We start from the raw sequence: 17,717 nt of genomic DNA on the forward strand, positions 1-17,717 counted from the left end.
GGGAATACATTCTTATTACAAGGCAGAAAACCCCCACCCAAGCCAGACAACATCTGGTTTCTGTATGTAATGCATCTGCTTTTCCACGTCTTCTCCAACATCTTTGGATAGCAGAATCTATGTCTGACCACAGGTGAAATTGTATGGTTATATTTTAACAGTCTTCATAGTGCAGCAAGGCAAGACAGAGCTGCCTGTATTCACTGTTCTATCTCCAGGCTATCCATTTTTAAGTCAGGGGGTTTAAAGCTAATCACTTCTTCATAGGTAAGTTCTGTAGAGAGGGTGCGAAGGAGAGAGAAGAATTAGGTGATATCCTCCCCAGAAGGAAAATATTCCAGACAAAACAGTTCTATGGATACAAGTGACTTGTAGTTTGTATTTCCAGCCTTTTTAGAGGTGGGATCCAAAACCAGACTGAATTCACCATGAATCCTTCTGTTAACCTCAGTTACAAATTAGACTCACAAATACTGTTATTGTACACCATGTCTTTCCCCTTCAGCTAATTACTAAAACACAGGCCCTGAAATGGAAACATCAATTGTGCTGTCAGATGACCTGCCAAAATGACGTAATAAATGACAAAATGCAACGGGAAATGGAAGCTTTAAAAGCACCCGAACAGGTTGTAAAATGTACACTTTAAACTGCAGAGAATGTTCTTTACCATCTCCAGTCAATTGCCTTCAACATAAATCATTGGCAATTCTGTGCTAATGCCTTGGGATCTATGTTTTGCGGGTTTTTTATGTTTTATTGTGACTAACTTCATTTTGAGGTCCTCTGAAAGAAAAAGTATTTTGTCACAGAAGCATGTAACAATTCTATTTTCATCAAGAGCTTAGCTAGAACACATGGATTCTCTGCCATTTTATCCTGCTTTAGGAACAGCCCTTCATCTTTTCATGCTGGCAGTCACGTACTGTTTTGCGCCTTGCACAGTAATGGAGTGTGTCGCCAGCAGCTACCTCCTGTGTAATTTCTCTACTTAGATACTGTATTTTAAGGACCAAATCCTGTTCATGCATAAATATATGGCTAACAATGCATTACTCCAGGTTCTGTTTTCCAAACAGTGATGTTTAAATATCAAACTCATGCCTATTAACTTGTTTATTAAACAGATCTAAGACAGCTGCTATACCTGCAAATGGACCTAGCACTCTAAAAAGTATGTAAAAATCTTAGGGCTGAAATGTTGCTTATGGTCCGGTTGTGTTACGCTGTAGCCCTGTGCATGGTGACCAGCGTGCTAGCTGCAGCAGAAGATTTCTCTGAAAGAAATCCTGTGTGCAGAGCCCCTGAGGTGGAAGGATTCATGAGGTGACTCTTTCAGTGATTGACTTGTGACTATTAAGTAGCATCTGGTCACAAACAGCCAGCAGGAGCTAGAGTGGTCCTGACTGAGCTCAGAGGAAGCCAGTGACTTCACAAATCGGACCCCTGGAACTGTATTAGAAATTACTCCTGCTGGCTGTGCATTGTATATTTACGAAGCTCCTTACCCAGTTCTTGTGCCACCTACACAGCAGAGAGTACAGATGTTACACTGCGATACGTGCAACTGGAGCAACAGCTAAAGAGACTGTGCATAGCATTCAACTCTGAATATCTTACTCCCGGCCTCTAAAATGTGAAATATTTTCTAACTGTTTAAACATGGCACAAAGAAATCTATAAGCTTGGGCTGCAAGCCTCAGCAGCGTGCCGTGGCCAGAGAAACTCTTCACTGCATCACGTGTAAGACAAAGTGTCTGAAATCTCATTTCGCTTTGGTGCTCAGTCCTTCTTGCGATCAAGTGTCACTGACTTTTAATTTGAACAAAAAAGAGGAAAAATGGACATCTTGAGAAACTGGGTCATTATTTCATCAACAACACAAACATTTATGCAGATGGTCACCTTTCACATCATCTTACTTAAAAGTGGCACATGCTGTGCTTGAAAATAAAACGTGGCTTGAAGATAAAATATGGCCAGGAGGAAGAGCTGCACATCCTGTGCCAGTATTGAGATTTTTGCCTCAGGCCTTTTTCCCCCCTGTATAGAGGAGGAATTTGACCTGTAGTTCCAGCAAGGACAGTGATGTAGAAAAATATGATACTGTCCTTCCTAGGGAATTCCTAGGAACTCCGCATCCTCAGTTTGGTTCATGAAGTGTTAAGCTAAAATTGCTCCTGAAATAATTTCAGCGGAGTTTCGTCACAAACAGAAATCAGCTGCAGGACTCGGAAATTGTTAAACTTTCCTGTTAAAGACTCGGTCAACTGAAAGAGTAGCAGAGAATAAATCACCCATTTGTAAGTACAGCAGCAAACTGAACAGGCTTCTCAATAAACAAGATGTATGGGCGGTGCTGTATGCTGCCAGGTTTTGCAGAGAGCATGTGTAAGGAATAAGTGATACCAGCCAATCCTTCTTGTTTGTACAGACACAGTAAGCTTCTAGGAAACCCTTTTCAGGGCTCTAGGAGGCTGCTTTATTGTAGAGAGACCCATGACCTAGCTTTTATCTTTCTTTAAGATGTATTTGCTTTAGTCAGCCTGCTTGTTTGCCCTGCAGTGCCCAGGATAAAACATGGTACAAATGGAAGAGTGTAAGACATGGGAGGTCAGCATTTTTCATGAGAAACCTACCCACTATACTAACACATTCTTATCAAACCTTTCTGGAGTAAAAGCTACAGAATACACAAATAGAAACAGAAGAACATTTATTATATAGAACACATATTTCATCTTAAGCCAATGAAAGGACTTCATTGATAAACACGAACTATTAGTTTTCTAGAACATTACTCTCAATTTAGACTGTCCAGTAAGGAATTTTCAGCATAATAAGTCCTCATTAGACAATGATGAAATTGAACTGTACTTTTCAGTGCACTTGCAAATTTAATGTTTAGCCACTTTACTTCCGTGATACTGTAGTGCAATACGATCATGATGCAAGCACGGAATTAACTAATAAAAGAAGGTTGTTGCTGTATTTCTCAAGGATGGGTTTTGGGGTGACATTGCCAAGTAAAATCAACTCTCATCTCAAACAGGATCAATAGCATGGTTTATCTATTAATCCCAACTACCTGGCTATCTAAAGAATTATCAACAAAATACACATCTATGTGAAAAAATAATAATTTCTGGTTCTCAACAAAGCTAGACCAGAATCTCAAATAGTGCCACTTGCCCTAGGGCACTTACTTCAGCTGAAGATCTGATCAAGAAGCTAAAAGCAAGACAGCATATGTGGTGACCTGCTAACTAACATCAGCTTTTAGTTAAGCTTAAACCTGCTATGGGGACCCCAGTGAGGAGATGATAGAAGGTGCCATTGTAGCATTTTCTTGAGTAAATAGTTTCCAACTAAATCAGATTTTAACCCTTCCAGCACTCACCACAGCATATGTGGTGACCTGGTGACTAACATCAGCTTTTAGTTAAGCTTAAATCTGCTATGGGGACCCCAGTGAGGAGATGATAGAAGGGGTGGGAGAAAGAGAGGGAACAAAATCCAGAAACACAACCCTTTCCACCTCTCCACTCCCACAAGCACATATGGATTTATCTTTCTTTACCCTGAGGCTTAAGAATTCAAATTGTTTTGGTTAGAAACAGAGCAAAACTGTTATTTAAGTAAGGTTTTGTTCTACTACATGCATTAACTAATGTGTAATCCTGTTACCTTTCCATTCATCTATGTTTCGCTCCTTATTCTCTATTGACTCATCATACAGCTCAGCCTCAGGTTCATCATCTGGATCATGATACTGTACAAAGTATGGATGGGCAAGTGCTTCTGAGGCAGTAATTCTCTTATCGCTGTCTAATATAAGCATCTTCTCAAGAAGATCTACAGCTAAGGGAAAAAGAGAAGCATGGTTCAAAGCCAGAAGAGACCATCTGGAAATAAAAGAGAAGGCAACTGTGCACACACAATCTATTCTCACTCACCTGAAACACAGTTAACATTACCAGCAAACCCATAAAATTTAGGCAAGGTAACAAATAAGTTTTGAAGATGTTATACCATGAGTACAATTTTCAGAGGTGAAGGAAGCTTCTGGTTTACTTGTGGTATGCACAAATTTTCATTATAATCTGTTTGATATGATTCAGTTCTTCAAACATCCAAGGCCTTCATTCTGAAAAGATCTCTGTGTGCTTAAAGTTAGATATCCTGTGTTGTGTGCATCATGTGCTTAACTTGATCCTCGTCAGTGCAAACTTAAGTAACTTAAAACTGTGATTCTGAGATTGCACTTTTAATAAGCTGCACCAATGAAATCAGATGAAAACCTCAAAGCAACTTTACAGGATCCATCATGAAGAAAATATGTTTGAAGTTGACAGTTGCAGACTAATAGAAATGAGAGAAATCTGTAAGGCCAAAATTTGGTTTATATGGAAAGTTCACAGTTAGTACTTAAATATTATATAAAAATGATTTTTATTGCTTTCATAAAAAGCACTGTCATGAATTTGCCTTAATATGCAGCATGCTGTCATGTACCTCATGCAAATAAATCCCTTTTTTTATAAGAAAACGTTCACAGCATTTGTAAAAATACAATTGACTTTTTATACTCAGAATGAATTAAAAACATTTTAACTCATAATACTTCCCTATACACAATGTTTTAACATGCACTTGATGGAACTGACCAGGCACTGCAGTAAGATGACTCTGGTGGCTCAAGCATCTCCTTTGCCATGTCACAAGAAACAGTTCACAGAAACATCAATTTTGCACAGGCAGAACCAATTGGTTAGGTGTAAAAACAATTGTGCAGGATCAGACCAAAAGCCTGCCTAGCCTCGTATCCTGTGTCCAACAATGGGTAATATATTCCTAGGAAATAATACCCAAAAGGGTCATTCAAACAGCTTTACTTCCCGGTATATTCTTCTGTTCGTCAGCAATTCAGCTCATGGCCTTCCTGAGCCAGAAGTGATGTCTCCAGTCTAGACTCCATAGTATTTTTATTTATTACTGCTATATATAACTGGCTTTTGCTTTTCATCCACAGACTGGTTTTGTTTAGGAGGCTCCTGTAATCTCCACCAGAAACAAAACACACAGGCTTCATGAAGGGAAAACAGTCTCGGGACGAAAGGTTAAGCAATGCTCTTCTCACTGGCCTGATGATTACTATATGGGATCATATAGCAAAGGAAGGCTTGAGTTCTTATGTTAGTGAAAGTTTTAGTCTATATCAGTTTTTCTTACCTAATGGATTGGCACCACGAAATACTGCTTTTAAATCCTGTTGAGGCATATGTGGAAGAGATTCAATGTATTTTCTTGCCTAGGAACAGATTGATATACAAACCACATGCACAGATGTTAGATTTTGCTCAGCAGTAACCATATCAACTCTAAAATACCAGATGTAATTTTTAGGATGTTTCTTATATGGGAATCCTTGTTTACATAAAACTGTAAATTATGACTTTGTTTTAAACAGTCCAATCCAAGAGAGTTTTAAACAGGTATCTTTCACACTGTGTGTGTATTTGTGTTAGCACTTATCTATTTACCTGCCCTTACTGGCTCACTGCAATATAACCCCACGGAACACATAAGGTTCCCTGTAAGGTTCATCCAGAAACTGCAACCTAACTCATCTTTCAGTTACTTCAGCAAAGTGATATCCAATCTGCACCTTTCTCTTTTCTCTCTCCTCTGTCAAACAGTAGCTTCAGTAACCAAAGAACAAATCCTGACACTCCCAGGACACGGATCTTCAGATGTTTAACACAATTTATAGTGTGCTTTGTCACTGTGGTTGTGAAAGGCTCATCCAAACTCAGCTAGGAAAAGCCTACCCACATATGAGACCCACAAATGTCAGTGTGGAGCCTGACATTACACAAGCCATGAATTTCTGGGCTGAGGTAGATAGGTCAGCAAGAGGAAAGGTTGAATGCTGGGATCAGATAGAACAGGGAATTCTGAAATGGAACAGTTAAAGAGGCAAATGGCTGCCCCCAAATCTGTAAAAATCCCAGCTAGTCTTTGAACAAAACTTAATCTTAAAAAAAAAAAAACCAGTGAAATGCAATCACCATTTAAACCCACATTAACATGAAAAACTGACAAAACAGCTCAGTAACTTGTGCTGAAACATCCTATGAGATTGATCTTTTAGTTTTCAATTCTTTAATCCTCTACTATAACTGAAAATAGGCTTGGTATTACAGAAAACCTCTGACCTTGCTGTTACAAGAACGGAAAAAATTGTCTGGGATGGAAAGCTGCATTAAGAAATATCTAAACAATAAGACTTAAATTGGTGGTAAAGAACTAGAACAAAGGAACAGAATACACTCCCTTGCAAGAGGCAAGTACCTCCAAGCAAGGTATATATCTCCTTTGACACTGCTTCTCTAAGCAGGCAGCAGCAGCCCAGGGGTGACCTAGCAGCACTCCCATTCATTAACTTGGTTTCTGTGTTCTCCCCATGCTCTAAAGGTACAAATTAGCCCCAGTAAAACAGCTTTGGGATTCCTGTAGCTGACCAAAAGCAGATACTATCTTCAGTAAATATTTAAGCTGCTTTATCTCAATCGAAAAACTCAGAAACTGACTAGTGGTGGGTAAATCACACAGTTGTATGCACCACTCTGAACATGTTACTGGAAAAAACATAGGATCTTCTCCTGCCCCAGCCATTCCCAGGTGCTGCCTACCCACAGACTCTGGGGTTGTGTGTTGACCTGCGCTGGTGAGGTTTTGTTACACTTGGACTTTCCAGACATAGTGTTGCTCTGGTTCTGCTGCTGGTCCTGATTATTTAATCCATTAGTGCATTCATTAGCAAATTCAAAGGAAACCCACCAATATACACACAAGCTGAAAAACAGCCATTTGTATTAGTCTGAGCTGTATGCAGAAAGGTTTAAGAAAACAGCTTCAGGTGAGAAAGTATCCGTGTACTGCTGTTTATCTGAATTTTTACACTGTGCCCGTCACCTGCCTTTATCAATCAATACCACATCTCATTCCTCAGCTGGATACCCACAGTTATTGCTTAAAGTGAATTCTGTAAGTGTAGCTTCAGCAGAGAAACGAAGTGGAAAATGTTAATTTACCAGATTACTATTTTAAAGAAGTCATCTGGAGAGTTAAAAATCACACCATTAACCATAGATGTTATCATGAAAGTGGACCTCACATGAGATTCAGAGAAATGAATAAATACAAATCAAATTAGGGTTCCAAATAAGTGCACTCATAAAGAACATAAACACATGTTATTTGATTCCAATACCTCCATTTAGATCCCTTACAGCAATGGAAAGCATAAAGTTACAGAGACATCAGATTTAATAACAATATAATGCTCTGAGCTGAAAATAAATGTGATTTTTTCTTATTACAAGTACAGGAGCAAACTAAAAGTTCACCAGGACCAATTGCAAAACACCTTTCAAACACTGAGCACATGAGAACAAGTATCTAAAGTAATCCAGCTGAGAGTTGAGGCATTTGGATACCTCTAAAAAGAATGGGATTTTTTTAATCGTGGCATTCTAGCAGCAATAAACACTTAGTGTTTGCTCATTTCCAGATCAGAAGATCTGTGTAACACCATCAGTGATACATGATGCCAATTAGAGAAAAGAATGCTAGAAAGCCAGATAACTGAACTCACATGTTCTGATGAGATCTTCTTCAGAAGTTCAGAACTGGGTGTGCCCACAATTTCCATTATTCTCTTTAGCTGATCAATATCTGCAGTATTCAGGGAAATAAACAGCACATGGTCCCTCTGGGTTTAAACAATTAATGAGCTTTCATGCAGATACTTGTTTAAAACCATTCAGTGAGACAATTCCATCGTAGTCCATGCAAGGATACCAATTCATACCTACTTAAGCCTAGTCCTGGAGTATCAAATTCTTTACTGCGTTATATGAATCCTTCATGTGTGCCTGTACATGAGAATGGTACATGCAAGATATTGCCTTCCTGTTCTAGTTCCCAATTTAGCATATTCTTAAGCTTAATTTTAATAGCACATGTATGTTTCAGATACCTGTTCTGAAGAACGGTCTCACACAATACAGCACATAGGGCTAGATTACTAATCTGAGGGCTGGCAAGTGGCAAGCTCTCATCAGGTAGCTTTAAAAATCTGTTTTGTATCAGTGTCAAGATTAGAACTTTGAAAATAAGCATTTTTCATTGCCCTAAATGACCTGTAAAATGTATTGCACGCCCCAGAGACTCAAGGTTATATTACAGCTTTATTGAAATGGATGTAATCATATAATTGCAGACAATGTTTTTAAACAGCAAAAAAAAAAAAAAAAAAATCTTATTTCTTGAAAACTAAATGCATGGATTTTTCCCAAATACCACACATTGTGTAATCAGTCTGAAGCACAGTCATCCAGATGAGGAACATCTGGACAATGCCTGTGGTTACAATACAGCCTAACGATGCTGAGCAAGTAGAAAGGCAAGCAGGGATACCTGGTCTCTCAGCAATCTTAACTTTTCCAGGCAATTCTGATGTCATGTTGTTTTGCGCCTGGCAATGGCTTAGTTTTAACAGAAGTATTTGCTTTTTGCAGGTTTTCAGAGTCCTGAGAAACTACATTAGCTGATCAAAAAATACTGCCTTTACTCAGCTGCAGTTTTAAGGTTATGTTATTTCAGTAAGACACACACATGGAAGAAATCTGCTCTCTTGTAAGTAGGTTGTTATTTAAATACAGATACACAACAAAGAATAAATGTAACTCACTGTTGTTTAGAACATCTGTTACTGTGGGGTTTTTTTCCTACCAGTGGGTCTCATATTCAGCTGTCATATACTTTAAACTGAAAGATTAGCAAAATCAGTTTACTGATTCAGTTTGTTAGCTCAAAAACATTTCCCCAGAAACACTGAAGTCATTAAAAAAAAAAAAACCAAAGAATTAGAGAGTATTGTTACAGCTGCATTTGAAGTTTTATTGTTAAGGATACAATCGTTTCCTGGAAATAGGGCCTTCCCTTTCAATAGCTCTGCCATGATGCATCCAACCGACCAGATATCAACTGCCGAAAAACGGAGACAGAAATGTGTATGATGAATTGAAGAGACTCTTAAACAGAGTTGCCTCTCGGTTTAAAACTATCACTATATCCAGCTGGAGCAAAAGGTATGTATTCACAGTTTACCTGTCTGATTGTAGTGCATCCAATTTAACATGATTTCTGGAGCTCTGTACCATCTTGTTGCAACGTATCCAGTCATTTCATCATCAGTTTGTCGAGCTAAACCAAAGTCTAAAATCTATAGAATAAAAATAAAGTAAAATGAACAATGATTTTAAAAATCCTTTTTCACTTTTGTTACAGGTACTGACTTTCCCTGTTACCCATTTCTGACTTTATCCATGGTCCCTCGTTATTGGTGAAGTAAACCAGCAGCACTCTGCAGAGAGCTCATCTGCTCTCCCTGCTGCACCCTTGCAGCCTACGGGTCTGCATAAAGTTGCTTCCACTGCGATGAGCCTAGCCCTTTGTCCTCTAAGGCAAACTTCACATTCTGCCTCAAATTCAATTTTCCACTGACATTTATTTGCTAAAAATCAGCACTGCTGCTATAAAAAATGAAGCACTAACAATGGGAATGTCTGTGTAAAATGGCAAGTGCCGCTGGCCTTTTAAACATTTAAAGACCACATGAGCCTATCACAAATTTGCAGAATTTGTGTTGTTTCCCTCTCATGTCTAAGCATTTACCCAAATAATGCATCATTCCAGTGCTGCTAGGAAAGAAACATGCATCCTGTGTAACAAGGTAGATTTAAATCACACACCATCTGTTTTCGGCAGAACTCCCCCACCGAAAAAACAAAGGAGCTCTGTTTAGGTACACATATTACTCACAGGGTTGGTAGCAAAATGTTTCTCTCCATATGCTCTCCTTTGCTAAGTTTATATTGATGGGAAGTTATTTTAATTAAATTTTTCCTGCTCATTTCTTTGCTTTCTGCTTTTTTATTAGTCTGTGTCCCACTAATTATGGAGCTAAAAGGTACCCATAACACTAAGACAGGCTGTTTGGAAGGGTACCATCTGAGCCTCAGTGCTGTTAAGTCAGTCATCTGAGCTAGTTAGCATCTCTTCAAATAGAAATGTGAATGAAGATCAGTGGCAACCTCCTGTGATAAGATAAGCTAATCCTTTTCATTGGGAGTAAGAAAACTTTACAACTATCATTCAAAATTCCTCAGCTATAATCCAATTTAAAGATATAAAAAGCCTAAAGAAAAATAAATAATGCATTAACATCTTTACTTCTAATATACTTTAAAAGCATTACTTATTTCTTAAGAAAGCAAAAATAAAAGCATGAGGCAAACAAGGCATGAAAACTGAAACACTATTTCCTTTATTTTTATAAGGGTTTCAGTAATATTTTTCTTTAATAGCTATCATAGCTGATCCCTCCTATCAACTGTGTACACACACATTTTCCTTCTTCTTGCTTTTCTGTTTTCTTTTTGTTTGTACACTAGTTTTTTCTATTAGAAAGTAATTCGGTATCAGAGGAAGTAAAGCTATAAATACAAATAAGGCAAAGAGCAGCGCAACAAATGCTAGGCAGGGAGGTGCACAGGTACCATAATAATAGAAAAAAACCAAAAAAAGATTAAAAGTCTCCTTCGCTTACAGTATGAAAATACAGCACACATTTTAGACTGCATGATCAGACCCAGATGACCCATAAAATTTCACAGATGCTGAACATATATGCATGAAGACATTAAAGGGATAATCATGAAAATTGCTGAGCATCTGCATATGCCACTAAACCAAACAGGAACTATAATTTCTCACCACAGATCCAGATTACTGTGAGGACCAAACTGCAACACTGCTCTTAATTCACTATTGTGTTTTTTTGCTGATCTTGTAGTATTTGGAATCTTTTCTTGTATCCCAAATATTCCCTCACAGCTGGAATAAAGTGATTACATCACAGTCTCAGTTACAGGGATAAAGATGTTTCTGGCTGTCATGGAGAAATGCTAAACTTCTCATTCTTAGGCTTAAAGGATTAGAAAGCTAAAGACATCTTTTCCTTCTCCAGAGTCCCACCCTTATTATGTAATGCCATATAACGCACCTACACAAAGATATGTATTTATACACCTGTGTACATTAAAACAGCATTTGAGAAGTGTGGATTACAGGGTTTTTTTGGTTGAGGTTTTGCCTGTAACTGGTAACATAACTGGTAATATTGGTAACTGTTTCCATATTGTTATTTAATTTGGCTTGCATATACTATGAATATAAAAATGAAAGCTGTTACAAGGCTTCATCTAAGCACGGCAGATGCAGATACATATCACAGGTCAAACTTTCAAATATACTCAGTATTTACTCATGGGCCAAATTATTAGCCTATGTACCATCTGCGAGGAACTAGGGATGAAGATACTCGTGTTCATACTAAATTAACATTTGGGAGAAAACACATGCTCATGGAAGTGGGTTTTCTATGCCAAGAGACCAAGATTAGCAAACAGTTGAAATTAATGGAATCAGAAATAAAACCAGTAGCCAATGTTTTCTCAGAAACTCTCATCTTGAGAGCTTTTACAACATTCTTCATTACAACATGATACCTACCCTCAATTCACAGTCTTCATTTACAGCTAGGTTACTGGGCTTCAGGTCCTGTAGCACAGCAGAAGGAGTTAGTCAAGTATGATTTTAATCTTTTAAAGTATATTATAACTATGTCTTAGTAACACATTTGATGCACACAGGGACACACTCCATTCATTCTTATCGCAATGAATGAACTCACCCGGTGGATGATTCCAGCTGAGTGAATATACTGTGAAACAAAGAGAGCAGAAAGGTAAGATTTGAAGTAAGAGGTGAAGAAAAGTGTAAGTCACTTTTCTTTTCACTTCTGACCCAGATTATTTTATATACAGAGAAGCCTCATGTCACTACATTTTCAGATCAAACAGGGTACGATGAACTTCAAAACTCATTGTTTTGTCTTATTGCAGAGCTGGACATTTCAAGAAACGTAACCATGAAGACTAGATTCTACCATAAAAGATAGCCCTTGCAGTGATTCTTCTGTTGAAAGGTTTACACCAATTTGGAATTTGTTCCAGTCTTATCTGGATGTCCATGTTGATCAGGCAACAACTTAGTGAAGTCAGCGGCTGGGGACTAGCATGGTTGACCTCTAGCTGATATTAAGTCACCTCAGTACTTACTGTGAATGCTGACGTGGGTGATACTTGCACCCTGCAACAGGTTAGTGACCAAAATACCCACCTAAGCCACAGCATTACTTCAGATCCACTTTAAAAGCAGAGACCCAAAGCAGTATTTCAGTGGCTATTGTGGTGTCCTCAACATAAAAAGGATACGGAACTGTTGGAACAAGTGCAGAAGAGGGCCACAAGGATGATCAGAGGGCTGGAGGACCTCCCGTATGGAGACAGGCTGAGAAAGTTGGGGCTGTTCAGCCTGAAGAAGAGAAGGCTGCATGGAGACCTCATAGCAGCCTTCCAGTATCTGAAGGGGGGCCTACAAGGATGCTGGGGAGGGACTCTGCATTAGGGACTGTAGTGACAGGACAAGGGGTAATGGGTTAAAACTTAAACAGGGGAAGTTTAGATTGGATATAAGGAAGAAATTCTTTACTGTGAGGGTGGTGAGGCACTGGAATGGTTGCCCAAGGAAGTTGTGAATGCTCCATCTCTGGCAGTGTTCGAGGCCAGGTTGGACAAAGCCTTGGGTGACATGGTTTAGTGTGAGGTGTCCTTGCCCATGGCAGGGGGGTTGGAACTAGATGATCTTAGGTCCTTTCCAACCATAACTATTCTATAATTCTACAATTCTATTTAGTGCCTCTGCTATTCTACATAAAATGTTAAAACTTTAAGATTGAGAAACGCTTACTCTGTAACTGCTATCATTCACTTGTTAGGATTAACAGCAAATTTATCTATGCCCTTACTGACCAGGGTCAGCAAGACCTTGAAAGCCTTCTTTTCTGTTCTCTTGAGCTGAATTCACCTTTATTTAGGAGCAGAGGTATCTACTTGAAAAAACCCAAAGAAAACACCAGGGCGTTCTTGTTGTTCCAGACCTCTGCACTGTTTATCAGAAAAGCAGGACCACCCTTGAGCACTCCTCACAACAGCCAAGAGCAGCTGAACGAAGAGGAAACCAAACCATTACTTGCAACAGAATGAGCTGTCTCCCTGCTCTGTTTAGACGATGGCAACAGCCCGTCTTAGTGCCACAAGCCAGTCAGGATCCTGCCAACCGATGCAGCTCTACACTAACCCTTCATCTGCTTAGACAGCTTCTAAAGGGCATGAAGCCCATGCTCCGTGCTGCTGAACACATCTACCAGCAAGTCCAAAGCTTATTCAGGTATGCAAATACACATTGTAATGACTATAGCATAGATGTAAGTGAGGAGTTATAAATGATCAAATGTTCTTTGACTAATGTGACATGAGACTTTCAATTCCAGAAGAGGTGAGCCACCATCAACCTCCCCCATTGGAAACAGAGACAGAAATTAACATTCACTTTGGAGCACAATTCTTACTATTATTTAGGTCTGACACAACATAGCCCTATATTCAAAATTCCAAAGCTGGATAATTAACTCCAGAATCCATCTTCCTAATTAAGCTATTAACTTAAGTAAATGAGACAAAGCAATTAAGGGCTCAGTTCTGCAATTTTTATTCACTAAGATCTGCACTTCAATTGACAGAACCGTCATGCATGAATAAGAATTACTGTCTCAGGCACAAGGTGACTTGCTGAAAATCATGTAATAAGTATATTTCAGAGCCAGTATTTACCGTGGTTTGCTTTCAAACATGCAGTTATTTTCCATGTTTAAAATAATCAATTACTGTTAAGTTAGCTACTAAAGCAGCTGACCCATCTCTTTTCTTTTTGTTTATTCCTCTGAAAATCGACACTGGTGCAACAAAATGCTTATCACCTTGTAATGGAAAACATTTTCTACATCTTCTGCTGTTTATAGACACTTTCATATTTAATGTCAGAAAAAATACAACTATTTTCGTTCTTTTGGAAGAAAATTTTGCAAGTTTCATTGCCAATTGCCTTTGTTACGTGATTGTATACATTTTAACTGATACGATTAGAAGAAACAATGAACTTATGAGCAGCTTAAATCCTAGGTGATTGTGTGCAACACTGTACATTGCTAAGATACAGTTCTCCTTCCAGAAATCTCTCAAAGAACCCAGCTAACTTGGTTATGTCTTCATCCATGTGATGCTCCCTACCAAAATGAGAGTTGTAGTTTTTCAAACTGGCTCATGTCTTTCAAAGCACAAATGTGAGTTACTTGCCATATTGTTCCTTATCAAGTTCACTTTCTTCAGAATCTTTTTTCACTACCTTCTTGTGACAGGTGAAGTGTCTAAAACATACACTGTGTGGTATACAACACGTTCACTTGAGACACTATATAGTAAATGATTCTCCTCCAATAATAATTAAATAGACAGATCTGAAGTTAATGTTCAAGGTGAGTATTCACATGTATTATGCATGCAAACATTGGCAGGCTTGGGGTTTATTCTTGGTTAGAAGAAAGATCTGATAATTTTTGCGATGATTGCTGTTATCTGCAACTCTTAAGACATAAAAAAAAAAAGTGTTTCAGTACTGTCACTGCAACAAACCAGTCATTACTACAACATTTTGGCTGCCGACTCTGATACTCTTGTTTACAGCCAGTTACCTTAAGACCTCGAAGTAACTGATAGATAAGAAACTGTATATGGTCATCTGTTAACTTCTGGCACTTCACAATGTTATTCAGGTCAGCACCCATTAAATTTGTCACAAGGTACCTGTGAAAATAAAACACAGAGCAGAAGAAAAAGAAACACACCACATTTACAAATGGCAGAATCTAAATCCTAAAAGCAGCACATCTAGAGCAACTATATACACCCATGAAGGTTCCTTTTCCATGTTCTACCAACACACTCCATAGTTTATGCCACTTAAATCAGCTAAGACCTTCAATAATGGAATCACAGCTATGAGATTTAATATAATGAAAAAGAAAAACCATTACAGTACATTAAAAACTTGTATCTCTGTTTTCCCTGTGACACGCTACAGCAGTTCAGTGAGGGGAGAATGCATCATATTTTCAGATGAATAGAAAGCCTCACCCAACATCAAACTGGGAGCCTGAGGCACTAAAACTACAGCACCTGCAAGGCTCTGGAATATCTGATGATGGAGATGAACATAGAATTGGTTGAAATAAAGAGTGGCTTTTCTACCTTCCCTCTCAAGCCCTCCTGTAAGCTTTATTTTTTGACAAATTTTGCAGAAATGTTGACTTTTTTCCAAAAGCAGTGCTAGGATACAAGCATGCATTTATCATACCCAGTTTCCATTTGTGCAATTTTGCCCCAGAGCCAAAGGTGTTTGGCACTAATTTCCATGGAGACAAAAATATATTAGTTACTATTTTTTCTGCTAACTTGTTTACCTAAGTGCTTATAAAGGATGTAAACCAAGAGGAACTCAGCATAAATCGTACGTGTAACACGAAAATACACCTAGCCCTAGGTTAGTCAGAAATCCAGCCTAAATTTACCTTGCCTCAGCTAACCAACAGATACTTTCCTGCATTCCTGAACTATCCCATCTAGCTGTGAAAAAAAATAATCTACAGCTAACTCATAATTGAACTGAAAAAATTTTAAGTTTACTGGCATTTATGCAGCATCAAACCACTTATCATATACCTATAATCTTATTAACTATCATTCAAGAAAGTACAAAAATGAGCCCCATCCTCCTGCCTCCTCTTCTGTGGAAAAGTTGCAAACAGATTTATTGAGGTTCTTCACTCAAAGCCATCTGTGGCTGCAAGTCCTCTAGAACAGTTCATGTTTCTTTTTAAACATCAGAGTGGTACTTACTAACTAGCCAGAATGACTTTACAATTTTACTTACACTTCATTAAAATTTTCTATTGATGTTGCAGGTGTAAAAACATCCAGCAATCCTATAACCTGAAAGAAGAGGGAATCAACAGTTTATTTTTAGACATGGAATAAGCACTGACAGTGCTTGGCATTTTGGGGATGAAACTGACAAAAATATGACATTCTGCCGTCTTGAAAACTTAGTACAACTGGTACGATAGGTGGTCTGTACAGGTATAGCCTCAGCTATCTCCATGACCAACAGAAAATGATACGAATTAGTATCAGTAATTACAACAAGACTCTAGACAGTCAGAAATAAAGGCAGGAAAAGTGATACCTCATTACAAAAAAGCTGACACATAGTTTATACACTTGTATATTTAAAATTATGCACAGTTTCATGGGGTTTCTCATTCTGTTGTTATTTAGCTTTCTTAGCATCCTTTCTGCAGGATACTTTTCAACCCACTTTATTTTATTCGGGCTTTAATTCATCAAGTTACTTTTAAGCAGACGGATACTCCCACAGGATCAACTGTTTGCCACACAAACTTAGAGTAGTACTGAATTACTTGGGGCCTGAAGTTCTACTATTGTTCATCTAAATATTACACTGCTGCTAATGTCAATGACAGTATCTGCCCTTAATTTCTCAAGAGGATCCCAATTCGGAGGCTCGAGTTATTTTTTTCCTGGACTGATATTTCAAGAGCATCCAGCAGCAGCAAGCAGAATATTACTTGATTTAGAGAAGCTGGGATCACTTGTTTTGGATTTCATCAGCTGCATCTTCAAGATGAATTTAGGTATTTTTTATATAAAAAGGCAGCCTTTTACTGAAAGTCTCTAAAGTCCAGTGACTTCACATAAGATGGCTTATGGTATCTTGGGTAGCTAGAGAATTGCATATACTTTTTAATAAAGATTGTACCTAACTGAAATTAAGCCTATATTGCAAACTTTTGTCATGAAAATCCGAAAGGAAAGAAGTCACTCTCCACTTACGTTCTCATGCTTCATGTGCTTAAGCAACCTAAGCTCCCTGTAGGTCCTCCGCGCATGAATAAGCGATTGAAAAGGTCTTGAAAGCTTTTTTACTGCCACCTTCTGTCTTGTTTTGGTATCATAAGCTGAGCTAGAAGAGGAAAAGAGAAAGTCTGTGTTGATGGCATGTTCTACTTCAAAGCTCTCCGCTAGTTTGCTGGAGAAACCTCCTGGGAGCTCTTTTTCCTTACTTTGCCCTCTTTCATGCTCCATACAGGGACTGCCACCGGGAGAGCTAGTCAGCAGTAACTCTGAGTATTCAAAGACAGTTTCCTTGTTTTCCACCTGGCAAATTACTAACGCTTATGGTAATGGTCAGGACTCATCCCCAGGTAACCCTTCCCCATGCGGCAGGAAAAATAACCAGAGATTAGCTCTATTAGTGCAGCTCCAGCCTCAACCTCTAAGGCAAGGCTTGTAGGAAATACGGGGATTCAAACTCTGAACAAACCAAAGTCTTTACTAATTAGAGGAACACTGTCATTGTGTCTAGCAGTATTAATCACCTATGTGACCATTAGCTTGCTAGATGATAATGCCACAAAACTGTACCAAATGAGGATGCAGACATAGCCATTTCCTTGTGAAATGCTGGTAACAAGTGAATAGGAGTACGTCTCACACTCCAGCCCACACATCCTGCTGACACACAGCATGTTCTTTACTTCATGCAGATGG

The 17,717-nt window shown here is 38.5% G+C and overlaps 1 protein-coding gene across 1 annotated transcript in view; it reads right to left on the reverse strand.

Annotated features, from left to right (window-relative positions):
* Positions 1-200: 200 nt before the first annotated feature.
* MAPK11 (mitogen-activated protein kinase 11) overlaps positions 201-17,717 on the reverse strand; it is a gene marked incomplete at both ends in the record, with an annotated part of 30,911 nt that continues 13,394 nt past the window's right edge. The window contains 11 exons of the mRNA XM_080630866.1: positions 201-274; positions 3,688-3,861; positions 5,233-5,311; positions 7,661-7,740; positions 8,983-9,054; positions 9,178-9,292; positions 11,644-11,691; positions 11,825-11,854; positions 14,783-14,894; positions 16,021-16,079; positions 17,001-17,130. Of these exons, the coding sequence (XP_080486992.1) occupies positions 201-274; positions 3,688-3,861; positions 5,233-5,311; positions 7,661-7,740; positions 8,983-9,054; positions 9,178-9,292; positions 11,644-11,691; positions 11,825-11,854; positions 14,783-14,894; positions 16,021-16,079; positions 17,001-17,130 (973 nt within the window). The remainder of the gene's footprint in view (positions 275-3,687; positions 3,862-5,232; positions 5,312-7,660; positions 7,741-8,982; positions 9,055-9,177; positions 9,293-11,643; positions 11,692-11,824; positions 11,855-14,782; positions 14,895-16,020; positions 16,080-17,000; positions 17,131-17,717) is intronic.

The sequence above is a fragment of the Psittacula echo genome, assembly GCF_963264785.1.
Source record: "Psittacula echo genome assembly, chromosome: 1".
Taxonomy (NCBI): domain Eukaryota; kingdom Metazoa; phylum Chordata; class Aves; order Psittaciformes; family Psittacidae; genus Psittacula; species Psittacula echo.